This window comes from Squalius cephalus, assembly GCF_949319135.1.
Source record: "Squalius cephalus genome assembly, chromosome: 19".
NCBI classification, from domain to species: domain Eukaryota; kingdom Metazoa; phylum Chordata; class Actinopteri; order Cypriniformes; family Leuciscidae; genus Squalius; species Squalius cephalus.
The window spans coordinates 20,834,992-20,854,334 of NC_137140.1; the positions used below are offsets into that span (position 1 = coordinate 20,834,992).

Below are 19,343 nucleotides of genomic sequence, written 5' to 3' on the forward strand. Positions count from 1 at the left end.
AATCTGAGAACAGCTCATTCTGAGACAGTGCTTATGATTTATTGAGATTGTAAAAAAAAACACTGGGTGGATTTTTATCATTCTTTTGCTCACACACTGCCAACACACATTTATGTTCAAACACCATGTAAAAGTGAATTTTGCATAATAGGTGCCCTTTAAGGCACATTTAATTGTGCTAGCTGGATTATTTCGGAACAATTTTTGCGACATGCGATGGGGTTGCATGCTGGGTCTTCTGTGTAATCCATCGTTTAGCAGCGTGTTGGCAATTAAAACTAGGAGCAGTGGCATTACTGACCATTTTGAGAAACTAGATCACTTCTAAATTTAACCGAGTCTCAGAGGTCAATTTGCATTAATGTGTAGGGATGCATGGGCGAAAACTGTAAACTCCTTTTAGCTTGCTCAGATTTGAAGGCAGGGATCTCTGAGGTGGAAATAACTGAGGCAGGACATCGGAAAGACCAAGCATGTCTGTCTGGATGTGTGTGGAAGTGTGTAATACATTGAGGGAGGGCACATTCAGCAGACAGCAATGCAGATATGTTTGACTGTGTCTCATTCCGCTCTCTAGTTCCCTATATGATGTCAATTCAGTATACAGTGAACATAAATTTGGAGACTATTAAGGGCCTTGATCCATTAAACACTGGGACAATGATAATTGCAATTGGGCTGTTACACATTAAAACATAGCTGGTATTTATTTTTTCATTTTAGCTGTTAAAAAAAGTACAGCACCGTTATGCAATATGTGCTTGACCTACATTTGTATTTTTATATTTTTTTTTACATGCATAGCTTTCATATTTGTTTAATAAGCTGCAGGACATGCATAAATGAACAAATAAAAATTACGATGAGGTAGAGGTCAGCACGGGCTTTAAACTTAAGCCCGAACCCAGCCCGTACCCGAAATCTTTTAACCCGACCTATATTTTAAGTCCAAGCCCGACCCGAACCCGAGGTCCATTTCTCACAGTAAATACCTTTCTTTTTTTTTGCTTTTTTTTTATATATGCTGTATTTTATGATTGCTTGTAACTATAATAATAAAAAAAAAAATAGGCTACATGTACAAACATCGTTTCACCAAGGCACAGCAGCCCCCTCATCAGTCGCACACAAGAAAAAAAAGAGAAAACGCACGGACTTACTAATTACGAAACTTTGATGTGGTTGAACAGGTGAAACAGTCACAAATTCCTCTGGAACTCAAACATTAAACTTCAAAACAAAGTTGCAAAACTATATCCTTCTCAGTACGAGTTATGAAGGAAGAGAACAGCATTGAGAGTTGATTGTTTCAGCACCATCTTCTGATTGTGGTGTTGTGACTGAAATAGCGTGCACTGGAGCACATGCGCAAAACAGTTTTGTAAAATGATATATGATAAAATAAAAATGATTCATATATCATTTTACAAAACTTTTTTGCGCATGTGCTCCCGTGCACGCTATTTCGGTCACAACACCGCAATCAGAGGAGGACGGCTGAAACTGCGCACGTAGCCTACTTTCTCTCTCGCGTGCTCATATAATTACGATCACAACACAACAAGCAGCCAAGCACACGGCACGCAAACTATATGTATAGCCTATATAGTTTTTCTAAGTTGCAAACCCGAACCCGACCCGAACCCAAGGCTATTCATTAAACATTAACCCGAACCCGGGTAGCAGACCTCTACGATGAGGGTCTTTTTAATCTTGTTATAACAACTGATGAAATCATGCACACTAGTGACAACAAAATAAAATCAGACAGAATAAAAATACTGTCTATACATTTACACTTGTACTCTTATTATTTGAAAGTCTTCAGAAATCATGACATCTCTGGTAAGTTATTTATTTATTTTTAATTTTATGATATTTTGGGATCAGTGCACTGGAATGATTTTGCAAATGGGACAGTCCTAAAAAATGGACAAGTTCACTATTAAACTAGAGAGTAGACTGACACAGGCCCCTTATTTTCGCAAATATTCATGATAGTGGCTGGCTCAGTGTAACTTTTATTGCCTTAATCTTTACTCTTTTTTTTTTTTTGCAAAAGTGTGGTGTCACTAAACAGCATGATTTGACTAAAATGTTCTGTTGAGATTGAGAAGTATGTAATATTTTTCCTCTTTTTATCAGCATAGCGTTGTAAATGCTCTGATTTGTCTGAAATACACTGATTTGTCACACATTTATTTGATTAAAAACTAAAAACTAAAAAAACTAAAAACTAATAAATGTAAAATTAAAATATTACACAGAGGTACTGTTTTCTATTTTGATATATTTTGAAATGTAATTAACTCCTGTGTTGGTAAGAAAATAATCTTGTCATTTAATAAAAGCATTATGGTCTTAGCCTTATTTTCTTCACAGGGTGCCAGAAACAGCATTCAAATTTGCTCATTACAACTGAAACCACAAGATCTGCTGGGAGTTTACAACAATCCAGTGCAGGGAGTGACCTTGTGAGGAAGGACCCGAGTACAGTACTAAATTTAGAATCAGATAAGAGTTCAAAGCAAGACTAATGGCACCAAAACTCTCAGAACACATTGTGGAGCTATGCTAGACGAGAGAAACCTGAGAGGGTATAAATACACAAGAGCGAATGATTAAACAACGTTACACATGACATTGGCGTATCTTGCGGTAGGAAGGCAACAAGACATGTCTGAATTCAGTGCTTGTCATCTGGTCTGTTTTGAATGTAATGTGTGCTTCCTGTGATATCCCACAATCCTGTGCATGCTTGATTGGTGGAATGAATTAACAGTGTCTGAAGAAAGGAGAAAATGTATTTAGAAATGTCAACAGAAAAAAAATCCACTTATGACTCCACTTCAGATGTTTGGAGCATTGTAGCCACTAAATATCCACTTGGTAATTAACACCCACTTGAAATTGTTCTAGATCATTAGACATGATGTTATCGTGCCTAGGAAAGCTTGTCTAGAAGCTGTCTGGTTAAGCATTGACTGACTGAGCAGAAAGGTATCTGGCTTAGGTTTTGGACACAGCCCTGGGCTAAAAAACAAGAAGTTCAAAATAAAGGGCCGACATAAGAAACTCTGGAATGTTACTCTCTCACTTATTGACAGTATGTGTGTTTTAACCTTTCTAGAATTGAGACATCCAATTCATTTTATTGAATTTTGTTTTGGCTGAATCAAAATGCAGGTCTATCAAAATGTGTGTTCATTTCATCATTCAGAAACGTTAGTGTAAAATAGTTAGTTACTTTATAATTATTAACTTGTGTAGCTATCTTTCAGTGTAACTTTGTTACTGTAGTGACTATTTGAAATTGAGTAGGTTGTGGTTAGCTTGTTTTTTGGTTCATACCGTGATCCATGGCCTTCAAGAGGTTTGTTGGATTTTGAGTTTATCCAATGATTGGATCAAGGATTTCATTTGTGACTATGGAAGTTTATTTCTGGCATATCACTGGCATTAGAAAATATGAAAATAAATAAATAATTGATTGGGTAATTCATTATTATTCCAAACATTTTATAGTATACCTCTACCTTTTATAAGTATTAACAATTAAATTAAAACGGTTAAAATATTTTGTTAAAATTCAAGGTTTATTAAAAATTAGATGCTTTAATAAACACAGAATTTTACCAGACTTATAGAGTCATTCAAATATAGCTAAAACATCTTCCCTTTAATGCTGCAATTTCTACAGTGTTGCTGAAAGCCAGTTTTCTCCAGAGTGATCACTTATACTGACCGAACAGTACAGTACATTGGAGACTGTGAAATAAATTGGTTTACATCCTTTTCATCCTGATATCAGCCTTTCAAATCCTTACAGAATCGCATAATGCCAATCCCCTTGACAGAGCATGTGCTTCTCTAATTTCTTTATTTCATTGCTGTCTCACTGGCACATTATAAAAGTGTTCATGATATTAATTTCAAAGCATGCAATCATGATTACCTGACCAGAGAGTATTAGCAGCATCTAAAAACTGGCCTTTTGGCTTTAAGCTATTGGAAACAATGTTTCATAGATTCAACCCATGCTTATGTGATCTTTACACACTGGAATAGCTAGTTATTGCTGCAGAGCAGTCCAGAAGGAAAGCTTTAGAGCTGTTATGTAATTCGATATATACATACAGTACACGCGCACATAGACTGGTAAGATTTTGAAAGAAGTTTCTCGTGCTCAGCAAGACTGCATTTATTTGATTAAAAACTAAAAACTAAAAAAACTAATAAATGTAAAATTATATTATTGCACAGAGGTGCTGTTTTCTATTTTGATATATTTTGAAATGTAATTAACTCCTGTGTTGGTACATCTACAGATGTCAAGTGTAATGCCACATCAACTGAAGTTTAATTCAAAATGCTGTGGTGTTTTGCAGTTGTTGTCAGAGCAATGCGATGTGTCATTCCTAGAATTGTTGGATCAACAAATTAAAGTGCAGCAGAGCATTTACTAGCATGATTTTGAATACATTAATACAAATTATGAGGTGAAACAGCTCAATGCATTTGGGAAAATTAAAATGCCGAGATGAAACAATACACAGACTAATGTTTATGAGAATCACAGTGCATGAAGTCAAGAAAGTCGAGTACGTGCTCCATGTGAGGATCTTTATACCCTCCGGTAACATCTGTACTGGACTTGCTATGGAAGCTGTGTAGTGTTTTTCCATCTGATATTTGAAATCATTTGGGTACATTGCAAGTGAATATACCCCCACATATATCTCTCAAATAAAACATCCATACAGTGTTACAAAGGTGGTCAGCATAGACTGGCCATCAATAATAGACAAATGGACAATTTTGGAAGAAATAAAAACATCTAACTGAGGTCCATTCGGCGCTGTTGTTGGATAGTAGCAGAAACATCTCAGTTCAGCATGTGCAACAGGCAGGGAGTCTTTTTTTTTTTTTTTTTTTTTAGTTTTTCTCCCTTTGCCATCTCTAGTTCATGAATAATCATTGAGAAATGAACTCTTCAGGGTTTTTCAAATGTCTTGCCCTTTTCTCAGACGAGTACAGCACCCAGAGGTAACTGTGCAGATCCTTTGAGTGTGGCTATACTGTCTTTACTCACCTTTTTCTCAAGGATGGTCTTTGCTCCTCCCATTCCTCCCCCCCTCTCTTCCTCACCTCTTCTTTCTACCCTACACAAATCATTGCTTTTTCAGAGGTTCTATAAAATATTTACAATGTGTGGGCAGGCCTCTTTCTTTGGGAATTTGGCGAGGGAAAATAATTTTGAAGGCAATGTCGTAAGAGGAGAAAGAAAGAATGAAAGAAAGAGGCAAAAAAGAAAAGGGAAGATAAGAGCCATGGAAGCCTTTCTAGCATTGTGTTTGGAATTTCAATGGCTCACTTTGGAACAACTCCTGAATATAAATAAATAAGCAGATACGCTGATAAAGATTGCGATCCGTGGTTGTTGTATCTCCATGCTCTCTTCTTAAAGCCTCAGATCTAATCGATTCTCACTCTCTTCGGCTCTAAGGACACACTTCTTTTGTTTTCATTCTTCCATCTATCACACCAGCTTCTTTCCTTCCACTTGAGTTTTTACAGTTACAGTATCATCGAGAATGAGAATATAATTTAATTACAGACCACTATCTGTCAGTAAAATGATTCAATGTAGAGGTGTTTCTTCAGCTATAGGCACTGTTGGCCACACTTATCATGCTTTCATTAGCATGGAGTGGAAATGAATTGATGGAAATTACATTTTAAATATCTTTGTAGAATAAAATGGAAGACTCCTTTGTCTAACACACTACAATTTTTAAAGCTTGCATTTTATGTATATTAAATACACAATTAAATAATATTTTCACATTGTCACTTGTAACATGTAAGCAGGGACGAGGCAGAGAGGGAATACAGATGCAACCACAAGTTTTAATAGACAAACATAAACGCAAAATAATCCAGGAACAAAGGTAAAATCCACAGAGAAGGCAGGAGACTGGAGAACAATGACAGGAATACACAAACAGCAGTAGAAACACTAGACAAGACTTTTCAGGAAATGAATGTGAAAACCAGGCTTATATGGGGTGAGCTAAACAAGGTAATGACATACAGGTGGATGTGATCATGGCTGATTAGTCTGGACAAAGGATTATGGGGAATGGAGTCTGTGGATGTGTGGTGATTGTCCGGGTTGGAGTGTCCTCTGATAGTAATTCCGGGCACTCTCACTGGTGATCGTTACATCACTACAGCTTGATTGTAAATGACACACAATAAAATATTAGTATGATTTAGCTTCATAAAAGGGTACACAAACTCTGCGGGAAAGATTTATGGGCAAAATTGTTGGTTGTGGTGGAAATTATGAGGGATTTTTGAAAAAAAATTTGAAATAATTTTCAACAAAAATATTGAAACGATTTCATGATAGTTTAAAATATGTAATAATTGGTGTTTTTATGATGTATTTTCATATTTTAAGATTGGATGTCTGGGTCTAGGACAATGGATAAGCAATATAATCTGTATAAAAAGTTTAAGACATTTGAATATATCCTCCTTATAACAAATAGTTGAAATCTGTTAGTTTTAATAAAAAGCAACACCTGGGATATGTATCAGAAATATCTTAGTAACGTGTCCACATGGGTGTTCTGGGATGGCTCTAGCCACCCCTAAAATTTGATTAGAAAACTTAGGTTCTCCCCAAATTGATCCCATCTCCCAAATCAGAGGCTGGGCGTTCATACCTAAACCAGATACAGTCTTTTTGGTTTAATTAGAGTGGAAAGCATGTTGTCATTTTTTTCTAAAGCCAACAAATAGCAGTTAATATGCAGCTGGTTGCCATCTGGCTTTAACTTAGCTCCCTTTCTAGTTCATTTAGCACATAACCTTTTCTAAGACAAGCACATTATAAATCAGAGAAGCCACCCTTGAATGCCCCACGTGTAGCCTCAGTAAAATATCTGGACATGCCATTGGTCTTTTCTTTTCATTTATTTGATGAGTAGGTCTTGTTTTAATTTTTATAACCATATCTGTTTTTTTCTAAAGGTGGGAGGGACGATGTACAACACTGGTCGCCATGTATCTCTCCGATTGGACAAAGAGCACCTGGTGAACATCTCGGGTGGACCAATGACGTACAGCAATCGTCTGGAGGAGATCAGGTTGCACTTTGGCAGTGAGGACGGACAGGGCTCTGAGCATCTCCTCAACGGCCAGGCTTTCTCTGGGGAGGTGAGCTTCTGAATCCTGTTAGTCTTGCGTCATGAGTGGGATACAGATCATCTGTAAAGCGCCAGTAGCTGCTAGTATTTGGCAGTCTATTGATCTTTTAAGGTCACAATCTAAGAGCAATGTGTAAAGACAGCAGGCCTCGTAGGTCAACAGCGGGTGTACGCTGAAAGCAAAACTCGATGGCGTAGGTTTTTATGCATCGACAAATAGTTACAAAGTGCCTCAGAGCACGCATTTCATGAAATGTTTAACATGGTTTGCATCAGATTATGATACAGTAATGTTTGCACCCTGCTGAACAATATATCTTAACATACTAAAAAAACAAAATCTATATTTTTGGCAGAAATAGTCCTAACTGTATTGCTGATGACTAACTGTTCTCATTCTCCAATATAAGTAGTCTCCCACTAACAGAGCAATAACAAGGGAAAAAAGCATCTCAATTACACTCGCTGTGTACATTTGACATGCACTGCACTGCGGCCTCCATCATTTGATAAAGTCACCAGTCAGTGAAGTCCTGACATTTCCCTTTGATGGTAATAAGACCAACGATTTGTGTGGCAACAAACTAAGTGTGAGCTTGACAGGCAAATCCTCAGTAATTAATGATTATAATTGCTGCTTCTGCAAACCGCTGATCAATGCTCCAAACCGACACGTTTGTTGACACGTTTCCTGCCTAGAGTTTTCGCTGCAAAGTACGTCACCCGGACCGTTGGTCTGATTGGTTGAAGGACTATCCAATTGCGTACTGAGTCATTTGAACTATGCCCGTTGATCACGCCTCTTGTGCAGTAGAAAATACAGAGCAGACTCCCCAGACTAATGTTCAATCTTAAAAGATTGAGCTTGGTCTGGTGATAGCCAGACTAAATAGATGGCCTTTTCCCAAACTATATCCTACGTGAAAGACTGAATCAATGCAGAACTTTAAATGATCTGGAATAGTGACAGTAAAGGCATTAATATGATCTCGCTTCAGTTCATAATTCCAAAGTACAGCCCGATTGGGCCTTAAGCCACTGCAGTAGACTAATTATTACGATGAAAACTTAAGTTTTATTATGAACAATATTAGTTACTTTTGTGTGGCGTTGGGTTTTCCCCATGAAACAGTTATTATTCAAAAATATTAATTCTGCTTGTAATAGCGAGTGAAAGCATGTTGCATCTGAGGTTTTTCTTAAATAGACCTTTTGAAAATAAAATGAATACATTTTTCCTCAATATAGTTTTAATCGCATAAAGCCAAATGGCATTGTATTGGTTATGAATAAAGTAAACCGATTTGCAAATAACAGGCATCATCCTTGAAAATCTAGATTTTTTGGCTTGTAAGCGCCGCTAGCAGTTGTACACGACAAAGCCGCAGGAATCTCGTGAACAAGCTTGGCTCGCTTGCGTATACCATACAGAAGACTGGAGAGGGTTGACTAAAGGGGCGTTTCAGGGCCGCCTACAAATTCGAAACAAATATTAAAGCATAAACACATTTTTTAACCCATGAACCAAAAATTCGAAAAAACCTCAAGTCTCGTTTTTCCGGTTTCAAGTAGAAAATCTAATTAACAGAAGGTACACAGACCCTGTTTGTTGCCACAATTAAAATTTAAATGAAATTGAACAAGCATTCTCAATGTGTAGCTAGGTTTGTTGCTGTTGTGTACAAAAATACCAGGTGACTAAAAATTCTCAAGAAAATGACATTTATGAAAGAGCCTTCGGGAACACTCTTCTTCATGCTCAGGAATAGCTCGGTTTAAAAACCTGTCTGAGATTGTAAATTAAACCAAATGAGCCCATGTCTGTTCTTGAAAAGAGAATGGAGAAGAAGAATCTTACAACTTAAAATGACAAACATTCATTTTGCATTCAAATGCAGCCAAGATTTTAACCTTTATTTGGATGTCTGTCTCTGTAACATTCAACACGTCTGCCTTCCTCTTCTCTCATTTGTTCTCTAGTAATAAAATATTATGTTTGACTGATGCTCACAGCACCCACAAGGAAGTTGATTTACTGCAGATGCATTGCAACACCTTTGAGTTAATACATGCCTCATTCTCCCAGATCTGATATGGCCAGTCTTACTCACAAGCTGAAAATGAAACACCATTGATGAAATGAGTGTTAAAATATTCAAGGTGTTTCTCAGAAACTTCGCTTAAAAAAAAAACCTGCACAGGTTGTTTCCCTCCATTCTTTATTTCCCCTTGGAAAAAACAAAACAACTTGTTTTGTACTGCATTTTAGAAACTATTAGTTGCATGCAAACAACTGGAAAGCTGTCCACAAAGATTTAATATTTGTCTGTTTCCATTTCACATGCTTCAGTGACTATCAATAAACCTCAGCATTTTAGCCGTCATTTCTAGATTAAAGCGATAGTTCACCCAAAGATTTAAATTCTGTCGTCATTTACTCACTCTCATGTTGTTCGATACAATGAAAGCCAATGAAGTCCAATATGGTTTTGGACCCCACTTACTTTCAGGTTAGTAAATGATGAAAGAAAAAAAAATAAATAAATAAATAAAACTGGGTGAACTTTCCAAATACATCACAATTGCATAAAATAACATTATGCAGTAATACATTTTATTACCACATAGTATTATATTCTAGGCTGAATCCTGGCATAATCTACATTTAATAAGACATGCATGTAAAGCTATGCAGATATAATGTTCTTTCTAAATTAACGTCTCGGATGTTTTTAAAGTTTGCAGATATATAAACAGTCTATTTAATGTTCATGCATTACATTTTTCTGTGTTTCTTTGAACTAATAAATAAACACCATATTTGGTGATTTGCAGAATTGTCTAATAGCCCACACTTCTGTTTTAGATCCCCTTCTCACCCTTTCATTAATTTCTAATTATCAATGGTTGCAAAATAACAAATTACCATCACTGTTCAGTGCTTAGATGCCACCGTATATTTGCTCATTAAAATCCCATTTTCATATGTCCTAAATATAGCAAAGTGCCATCTAAAAAGTGCCGCATAAAATTGGAAACCATCAAACTTCAACCAAAACTAATTTCTCTTTATTGCATAACAGCCCTCTCTGTCCCATCCTACTAAAAAAACATGCTAAAACACTGCATAGCTACCGGTAAAGTTAGCTGAGCTGCAGTCGGTCGGGTTTCACTGGCTACATGCTCCTTCACAGGACATCTTAATGTAGTTAAATAAGGACTGTTCTCCGTCCTCCCAGGCTTTCCGTTTATTTGCTTTGAGCACATCCACTATTGGATGGCGGTTCCAGACGACTGCTTTTCATTTGCCCTGTTAGCGCTGTCCACCCCTCTTTTTGCTATCGACTTGCTGTCTTCATATTTTGCCGATGGTAGGCCTAAGCCAGCTATCAGACAATAAAGAGCTTGTCAGGGGGCCCACCAGAGGCATAAGCCGTCTCCCATCGAAGCAGAGACAGCTCTCCTCTCTCGCTCTGACAGATCCGTCTGTGTGCAAAGATGCACTGAACATTCCTGCTAATGTTCGACACCTCTCCACCATCTGCAGATTTCATAGAACCAACAGATGCAGTGAGATGAGCACCTCAGCTTTTCACACATATAATGCAACTTCTTAGAAACGCTATAATGTCAGCTGACTGTGTATAAATGTTTGGCATTCAATCGCTTCAGACTAGCCTTTAAACTCTCTCTGCTTAAAGAGTTTAGGGAAAGAACTGGCTACCCTCCCCTAAAAAATCTAATCAAATTAACATTCATTCTGTAATCGCGTTCCTCCACACTTGATTAAGTTTATAGACGATCTGTCACTCCCTGGCTCCCCCTTTTGCATATTTCATAATTACTATCAGCCACAGTTTTTAATTTATTTCTTTAATAAACACACAGCAGGCTAAACAGGGCTTGGTAAAGAATTGATCACTTCTGACTAAAAAGATGTACGAAGTTGTTCCCAGAAACGGTCCTAAATTGTTAACAGTGTTCTGTAGTTAAATACGAACTTGGAGGGGACCCTTTTTTTCCATTAGAAAAAGTTATTTTACAATAATTGGTCTTTGCTCAAGGTAATCTCTACATTTGTTGGCTCTGCTAAGTTTTAAAGCTCTTTCACAGGGACAGTGTGCGTTCAAGCGATTCACCGGTGGAAGATTAGCCGTGCTTCACAATGAATTCGAATTTAAATTTGACAGACATGTTCAAACAAAGACCGAAGCAGCTGTTTACCTGTGATTGTGATTCAGAGCCATTTGTGTCAAAAACTTTTGGACTCTCAGCTCATTCAAACTGTCACATATTTATTGGGGGTGAAAATAGGCTGTACGATTAAATCCACACTATGAAAACTGGATTACCATCCAAAGAATTATCAATCAGTAATTATTCCTAATTATGCTTTAATATTTCATAAAAATACTAGGGATGCACCGATACCATTTTTTCCAGAATTGATCCGAATCGATACCAAATATTCTGAGTATCGACCGATACCGATCCGATACCAGCGCAGTTTTTTTTTTTAATCAAGTATAATTTCTATAACTCTGTGTTGAACTGATAATCACTATTTTGTGTGTTAAACACAATCTACTTAATACAGACAACTTCATTATAAAGAAAAACAACAACAACAAAAAAAAAAGATCATAATCTGACATAAATGCTATTATAAACTAGATTAGTGGATAATTCAGCAGTAAAATTTAGTCAATAAGTGTAACACTAAATCTGGTAAAACATTACACATTGCTCTTTTGTATCGTTGTAAAATACATTCATGAAAAACAAGATAACAAAAATCAAAAATATGAATTATTTTATATATAGCCTACTATCAAATTGAGACATTTTTTAAATGTATAGCAGAGCTGTTTAATGAGGTAGCAACATATGATAGATAGGACAGAACAAGAAAGGCTATTAATAATCTTTCATTGCGTCCCTGTATTACGATATGAAAGGCTCCAATACAGTGCGGCACAAAGCACTTATGCGGATCCTGAGCGTAGAATGATGCGCTTGAAGCAACATGAGTCACAGCGCGCAGCGCGTCGAGTCCGCATTGAAAAGTTTAAAGCACAAAGAAAATACATATTAATGCGTAGTGTATTATACAGTATCTATCTATGCAATTGTCTATTCAGCATTTTCTTTTAACAGTTTTAAATTTCAGTTACTGTGCACGTGAAGAACAAATAGTGCTCTGACTTTACTCCAGTATTGTGATCCTAACAGACACCCAGTAGAAAGTAACATGACAGTAGGCTACATGTAACAAGTTTCCTTTTGCTATGTATTGATGCTGACACACTTTTGTCCTTCATAGTGAGCAAATAGAGAAGTAGGGAGGCATTTCTTTCAATGAACAAAGTCAAAACCTTATAATTGCCCATTTTGTCTTTTTTTAATTATACAGGTGCAGCTTATACATTACAACCATGAACTGTACACAAACTACACAGAAGCTGCTAAGAGTCCGAATGGCTTGGTGATAGTGTCTATATTTATGAAGGTGAGTTATGATCATACATTTAACACTCAAAGTGAAAGCACAGAATTCAAGTATTTTAAACTTGAATATTTTCACTGCATTATCTCAGCTGATCTCCATACTACTGGTACTTTCAGTACTTTTTTTTCCCCAGCAAAAATAAATAAATCCAAATCACTATATTTGCTTTGTTCTTGCTGTTATACTCAATTTATTCTGTTTTTATAAGCATCCTTAAAATACATACAATTATTTTAACTTTTTTATTTTTTTATTATTACACGTTTTTACACGTTTCCCACAGGCTGCATTTATTTGATCAAAGATATGGTAAAAAAAAGTAATATTGTGAAATATTACTACAATTTATAATAACTGCTTTTTATTTTAATATATTTTAAAATGCCATTTATTCCTGTGATCAAAGCTGAATTTTCAGCATCATAACTCCAGTCTTCAACATTTCTTCATCTTAAAAATTTGTCAGAACATTTGTGCTGCTTAATATTTTTGTGGAAACCGTGATGCTTTTCTTATGGATTCTTTGATGTATAGAAAGTTCAAAAGAACAGCATTTATTTCTCAATCTGTTGCTCAATTTGAGTCAGCACATTCAATTAATTGATGGATGGTTGGGCGGTTGAAGGAATGAATAGGGGAAGAGAATCAATTAGCCATGCAATTAGACAACAGGCAAACTAAGTGTGCATCTCCCAGTCATTCTGGAAGGACAGGGTTGTGAAATAACTTTCCCGTGCTCTATTAGAGGACTGTGGGGAGACCATTATCTAATGTTTTCCCTCAGGACAAGAATTCAAGCTAAGATAATTAACCCATCCAGTGTCACTCTCAGGCTTAAGGCCTGTTCACACCGGGACGAATTTCGCGCGCGATATTCGCCGACGTTTAACACCTCGTGACTAAACAAAGGGCGCCAATGTGAGTGTGCACACCGGCACGAAAAACGCCACGCGTAAAAGCGTAATTTTTTTTAAAAACGCCTCGGGTTCGTTTTTTTGGTTTGACGCGCCGCGTCAAAAACTATCCGACCAATGAGATTGGCGCTTTTGTTCACGTGTTCTGAAGTTATAGTAAAACACAACTTGGTGGCGCTCAAACACAAAACGGTCTTGCCGAGCACACATACGTAACGGCGAAGAAGATATACACCAAGTAGCGTCTACACTGCCAGGAAGAAATGAGACGAGGAAGATGCAAGGCAAGATGATTGTAGAGCTGCTGGTCTCGTTGGTGTCAGAACATAAAGAACTATATGACAAACGCGACAGCGATTACAAAAATCTTGATAAAAGAGAACTGTTATGGAGTGGTTTCTGTTTTACATTAAGCGCCATCTAATGTCAGGGAATGAATTTGCATGTTCACTCGGCTCATCGTCAGCAAAAATCGCTTATGTGAACACAAAAAACGCGTTGAAAACGCTGGCGAATAACGCACGCCGATATTCGTCCCAGTGTGTAGGGCCTTTAGTCTGCTCTGCCCTGGACGTGATCCGGGTCCACTCACCTCTTCTGTCTGGTGCCTATGCTCACTGACTCACTCTATAGGAATACTACACCATCTCTGCATCAAACCAATATGGGCATTCTCTATATACTAATCAGAAACCGTAAGATATATGTGAATTAATTATATTTTATGAGTACATACAATTATGCATTAGTGTTGGGATCACTCACTATATGCCAAAACTGAACATACAAAAAAAAGAAGAAATGTGTAGGCCTACTGTCCTGTCAAATATAGATATGACAAATTTGACTTTGATTAAGAATGAATTGAGAACACATTCAAACTAACTATCAGCTCTATCTATTGAAGTAAACAGTGTTGTCAAAATAACCATATTTTTGCATATCAAACATGTTTGTTATGCTGGTGTTAGTAGCTAATAACACTTATGTTAAATGAGGGAAATTATTTGAAATCCTCAAATACATTCTTCACAATTTGGATGACGATTGCTGATGGTGTTAACAAAAAGTAAAGAGACAGCAGTGAAACTTTATTAAAGAGGAAATTTTTTCTCATGCTGTCAGGACATAATATACTTTTAAAGAGATTTCATTTAAAGATATGTATATTTTTGTTTATCCTTTTAATTATAAATTCATTTTTATGATTTTTTTTTTTTTTTTGGAAATGATAGTGTTTTAAAATTTTGTATTATCTGTCATATTAAAGTGTTAGTTTAAATATTTGTGGTAATATACTATAGCATTTCTAAAGTTATTGTTACTCAGTAAAACCCTGATAAATGTATATGGGATATGAACCATATATGAAGCCAGCAGAAACGTTACGTGATTATTATCAATTGGTAAAAATAATAATAATAATTGTATACTAACATTGGTATTTTGGCAGAAAATATGGTTCCTATAGTATTTTTGGTAAGGATATATTTCTAGATTTGACTCATAATACAAGAGCTGTTGAATAGTGTTCAGATATACTATACTGCAGTCATTGTCCTCCGCTTATAGTGATCTGACTGAGAACATTGAGACTTCACTCCTATTTTCTCTGTGACGCGAGTCATTCCCAAAGCTATTTTCTGAGGTACCCCATGCTGTGTTCCCTGTTCTGTCATCACACCTCCAGGAGGGACTCCCATATGAGTCTTAATAGTTTGAAGCAAAGAATCCCAAGAAAATGCACCATTTGGAGGGACAGACACAAAATGGAGGAGGCTGAAGAGAGGCCAGCCATTTTGCTTGTGGTATAAACAGCTATTTGTATGGATAGTGAATTTGTTAGCAAATGCAGTATTCTTAGCAAGGCAAAAACATTAATCGTGAGGGATAGCAAAAGCTGTTCTTTTTTTTTTCTTCCTCCAGACGCTGTGCAACCCTAATTATTTCTCGGAAGAGATAATGGCTAGCTGCAGCCCCAGGTTATATCACAGAAAGTCTAGAAATGATGCGCCAAAGATGTTTAAACCTCAATCTTCGCTGTTCACTCAATGAGGAGGTCAAAAGAGAAGCAATTTGTGTTGTAGTCACGAGGCACATTTCTTGTAATCATTCAGATTGAAAGCATTTCAAATTAGCAACTGAAGTGGAGTCAAAGAAAAGCATGGTAACCATGTTTCTTGTTGGCTCCGTTAATGCTCTTAGTTTTTGAAGAACTCATCTGTAGTTTTATTGCAAACACGTCAGTTTGTCATAAATGATTCTATCAGGTGCCATTTAATTACAGAACCCTGTTGGGTTCATCCTGATGCATTTGAATGCAGTAAAAAACTGTTTCAGCACCTTAATGGATCGAGTAAATTTCAAGAGATGTGTGCTAACACCTCAGACTTTTACATTATAAACTGAACGACTGGAAGATTCACTCCCCCTGAGATCTTTGTTTAGAAATATTTGTCATGTTGTCTGCACTTTGGAAATAAAGTTGTCACTAATGCTGTTTCTCTTTACTTTCCCCCTCTCTTGTCCATCACTCTGTCCTTCTCATCTGTTTTCACTGTTCTGCCCTTCCCCTCTTGACATTTGTTCCATTTCAGATATCAGAAACGTCAAATTCATTTCTGAATCGGATGTTGAACAGAGACACCATTACAAGAATAACATATAAGAGTAAGTGGGAAAAATTATTTTGTTGACCATTAACACTACTGTAAATCCAATTTGGTTTTCAAATTCGATCAATGGTACTGACATTTTGCAAGTGATGAAATCAGATTTGTTTGTTCAGGCAGTGTAGTCAATATCAGGTGTATCTTTATCAGTTGCTGGAGTTATGATGTAAGCATCACCATGAGATCTGAGAGTAGATGTCAGTGGGGAAACCTGGAGATTTTGCTTCTGCTTATGTTTATCATGACATCTTGCAGCGGTGCTGACGCATGAGACAGTAAACAACAAAGGCATGTTACGCATTCATGCATACTGTGTCCAACACTGCTGACTCATTTGCTATTCGCTACATAGAGAATATGAAAGAACGAGTTCATTTTAATGTATTCAGCCACAATTTTGTGCAGGGATGCTACATTCATGTCACATCCGTACTTGAAAATTAGATCTGACCATTCAGACTTATACCAATTATAATCCGATTTTAAACCATACAATGCCAATCAAAAGTTTAGAGTTGAAAGAAGCCTCTTATGCTCACCAGACTGTATTTATTTAATCAGAAATACAGAAAACAGTAATATTATGAAATATTAATGCAATTTAAAATAGCTTTCTATTTTAATGTTTTTTAAAGTTTTATTTATTCCTGTGATGGCAAAGCTGAATTTTCAGTATCATTACTCCAGTGTTCAGTGTCACATGATCCTTCAGAAATCATTCTAATATGCTGATTTGCTGCTCAAGAAACATTTATTGGTATGAAAAAAACGTTTTATTATTTTTTTGGAAACCTTGATAAATGTAAGGATTCTTTGAATACAAAGTAAAAAAAAATAAAAAATATTTGAAAGAGAAATCTTTTAAAACAATACAAGTCTTTACTCTGTTACTTTCGATTAATTTAATGCATCCTTGCTGAATAAAAGTATTAATAATAAAAAAAAAACTTGCCACAAACTTTTGAGCAGTAGTGTATTTGTAAACATCTCTTTTTTTGCAATTCAGACTGCAAAAAAATACTCATTTGAGTCAGATCCACCAAAAAAAAACAAAAAAACCTTATGCTGCCCGTCTGAACAAATTTTATTATAAACATAAAATTATATAAACTTGTGAAGTTTACTTAAATAGGGTTTTTATAATAAATTAAAATTATATCAATAAATAATGAATTAAAAAGACATATCCGTCATATGTGATGCACGCAAACACAGCAGTTGAGCTTCTGTAAACTAAAAAACCCTCACTCCCACCTCTGTAATAAACAGAGATGTCAAACCTGTCCAAATTGGTACATGAAATCACAGACGTCGAGTGATCAGAATTGTAATTCAAACGTCGTTTAAATAACTAGTCCCATCTGAACAGGGCTAAAGATACATAATTCCTCATTACTCGTTTGTTGAAATTTGAATCGCAAATGAACAAATCCCAGAAATTCCTTTAGAAAAAACATAAAAATCACGTTGCCTGGTGAAGCATCACGTTATATTTTCACGTTAGAAAATATAAGATGTGTTCTTAGTTTTATGCTGTTCAGCTGTAGCGCGTTCTGAAAGAAAGTGCAAACGGAGAGAAACTCTTCTGATAGGCTGTTTTGTGATTTGATTGTGTTGTGGACAAACAAATAGCTTGTACCTGGAAATTTAGTCATGAGATTCTTTGCCTATTGTTCTAGAAATTGTGATTCATGCTAAAACCTAATGCTAATCATTGATTGACAGCAGCAGTTTAAAGGCACAAGACAAATGTATTCAGCCTCGAAAACTCAGACCACTTTCTAGTTTGGGAATAGTTCATGGCCGACACTGACATGCAGTGTAGTGGAAATGTTCCGTGGCATTATCCTTTAACTCACCAGAGGGACTTTTGAAAAAAGGCCTTCATAATTGAATTAATAGAGATGGGGAAAGAGCGGATGAATAGATAAAATGTTCTGACCCCTGGTGGTTGGTGCGTGTCTCCCAGGCCGCAGCGGCGCATGAACTCAGGGAGGACTCGACAGCAATGCCAGGGGGAGGGCAGAGGAGCGTGGGCTTTGACAGCTGTCAGAGCTCCCCACTGTCTCTCTTGCCTCCCGCTCCGTTCCCCGTTGAATCTTTGAAAACGCACTACTACCAGCCCTCGCTGTGGAGCTAGCACATGTATTTTTCAAACGTATCCCCCTCCTCCACAGCCAAAAGGAATTATTTATGCCACCAAAGCTATCAAAGTTCTGCGCAATGACGCTGGCGGAATTGCAAACATGTAGGGAGATAAGAGATAGAGTGGTAATCAATGGAATGGAGGGAGAATAACGAATGATTTCCTCTATCTGACGTGAGTCGGAACCTATTACTCGTCTGTTGTCAGTGGAAGGTGGGTTCAATATTGCTGTTCCTCATAAATTCAGTGCTGCATTATCTCATGTAGGCCCACTATTGTGAAGTCAAAATAACATGCGCTGTCACCATTCATACAACAAATCAAAGGCAAAGCATAAATACTAAAACGAATTGTTGACAAGCAAAGATTAAGACTTTTTGGTTACCATTGTTGCTTTATGCTTTGCTTTTGTTGTTTGGACAATTTCAAGACATTCTTTTGTTACTTAATATATTGAATTTTAGACTTGGCTGGAAAGTGCACCATTTATATAATTAAAATGACAAATTCATGTTTATGAAATGGCTCTCTAGATGAGTTTTAATCGATAAGATACTTTAGCATGTGTTCCTCCTTTAGCATGTGTTCCTCCTTTGTGTGCGAGTAGATGATGCATACCTTCTCTCGGGGCTAAACATCGAGGAGGTCTATCCAGAGACAGCAAGTTTTATCACTTACGAAGGGTCTATGACAATCCCACCGTGCTACGAGACTGCAACATGGATACTGATGAACAAGCCAATTTACGTCACAAAGATGCAGGTAAATCAACATACACTGTCAAAAAAACAAACAAAAAAAGAGACATTAAAATCGTGTTTGTTAAACTTGAAGGAAAAAATGTAAGAATTTGACTGAATTTCTTTTGCTGCCATACTGTAAAAA

General features: G+C 36.6%; 1 protein-coding gene across 2 annotated transcripts in view; it reads left to right on the forward strand.

The window, feature by feature from the left end:
* Nucleotides 1-19,343, forward strand: part of ca10a (carbonic anhydrase Xa) — a 186,198-nt gene that overhangs the window by 159,310 nt on the left and 7,545 nt on the right. For both annotated transcript variants that reach the window (XM_079850517.1, XM_079850516.1), the window contains 4 exons: nucleotides 7,042-7,227; nucleotides 12,631-12,726; nucleotides 16,238-16,310; nucleotides 19,066-19,220. In XM_079850517.1, coding sequence (XP_079706643.1) covers nucleotides 7,042-7,227; nucleotides 12,631-12,726; nucleotides 16,238-16,310; nucleotides 19,066-19,220 — 510 coding nt within the window. The remainder of the gene's footprint in view (nucleotides 1-7,041; nucleotides 7,228-12,630; nucleotides 12,727-16,237; nucleotides 16,311-19,065; nucleotides 19,221-19,343) is intronic.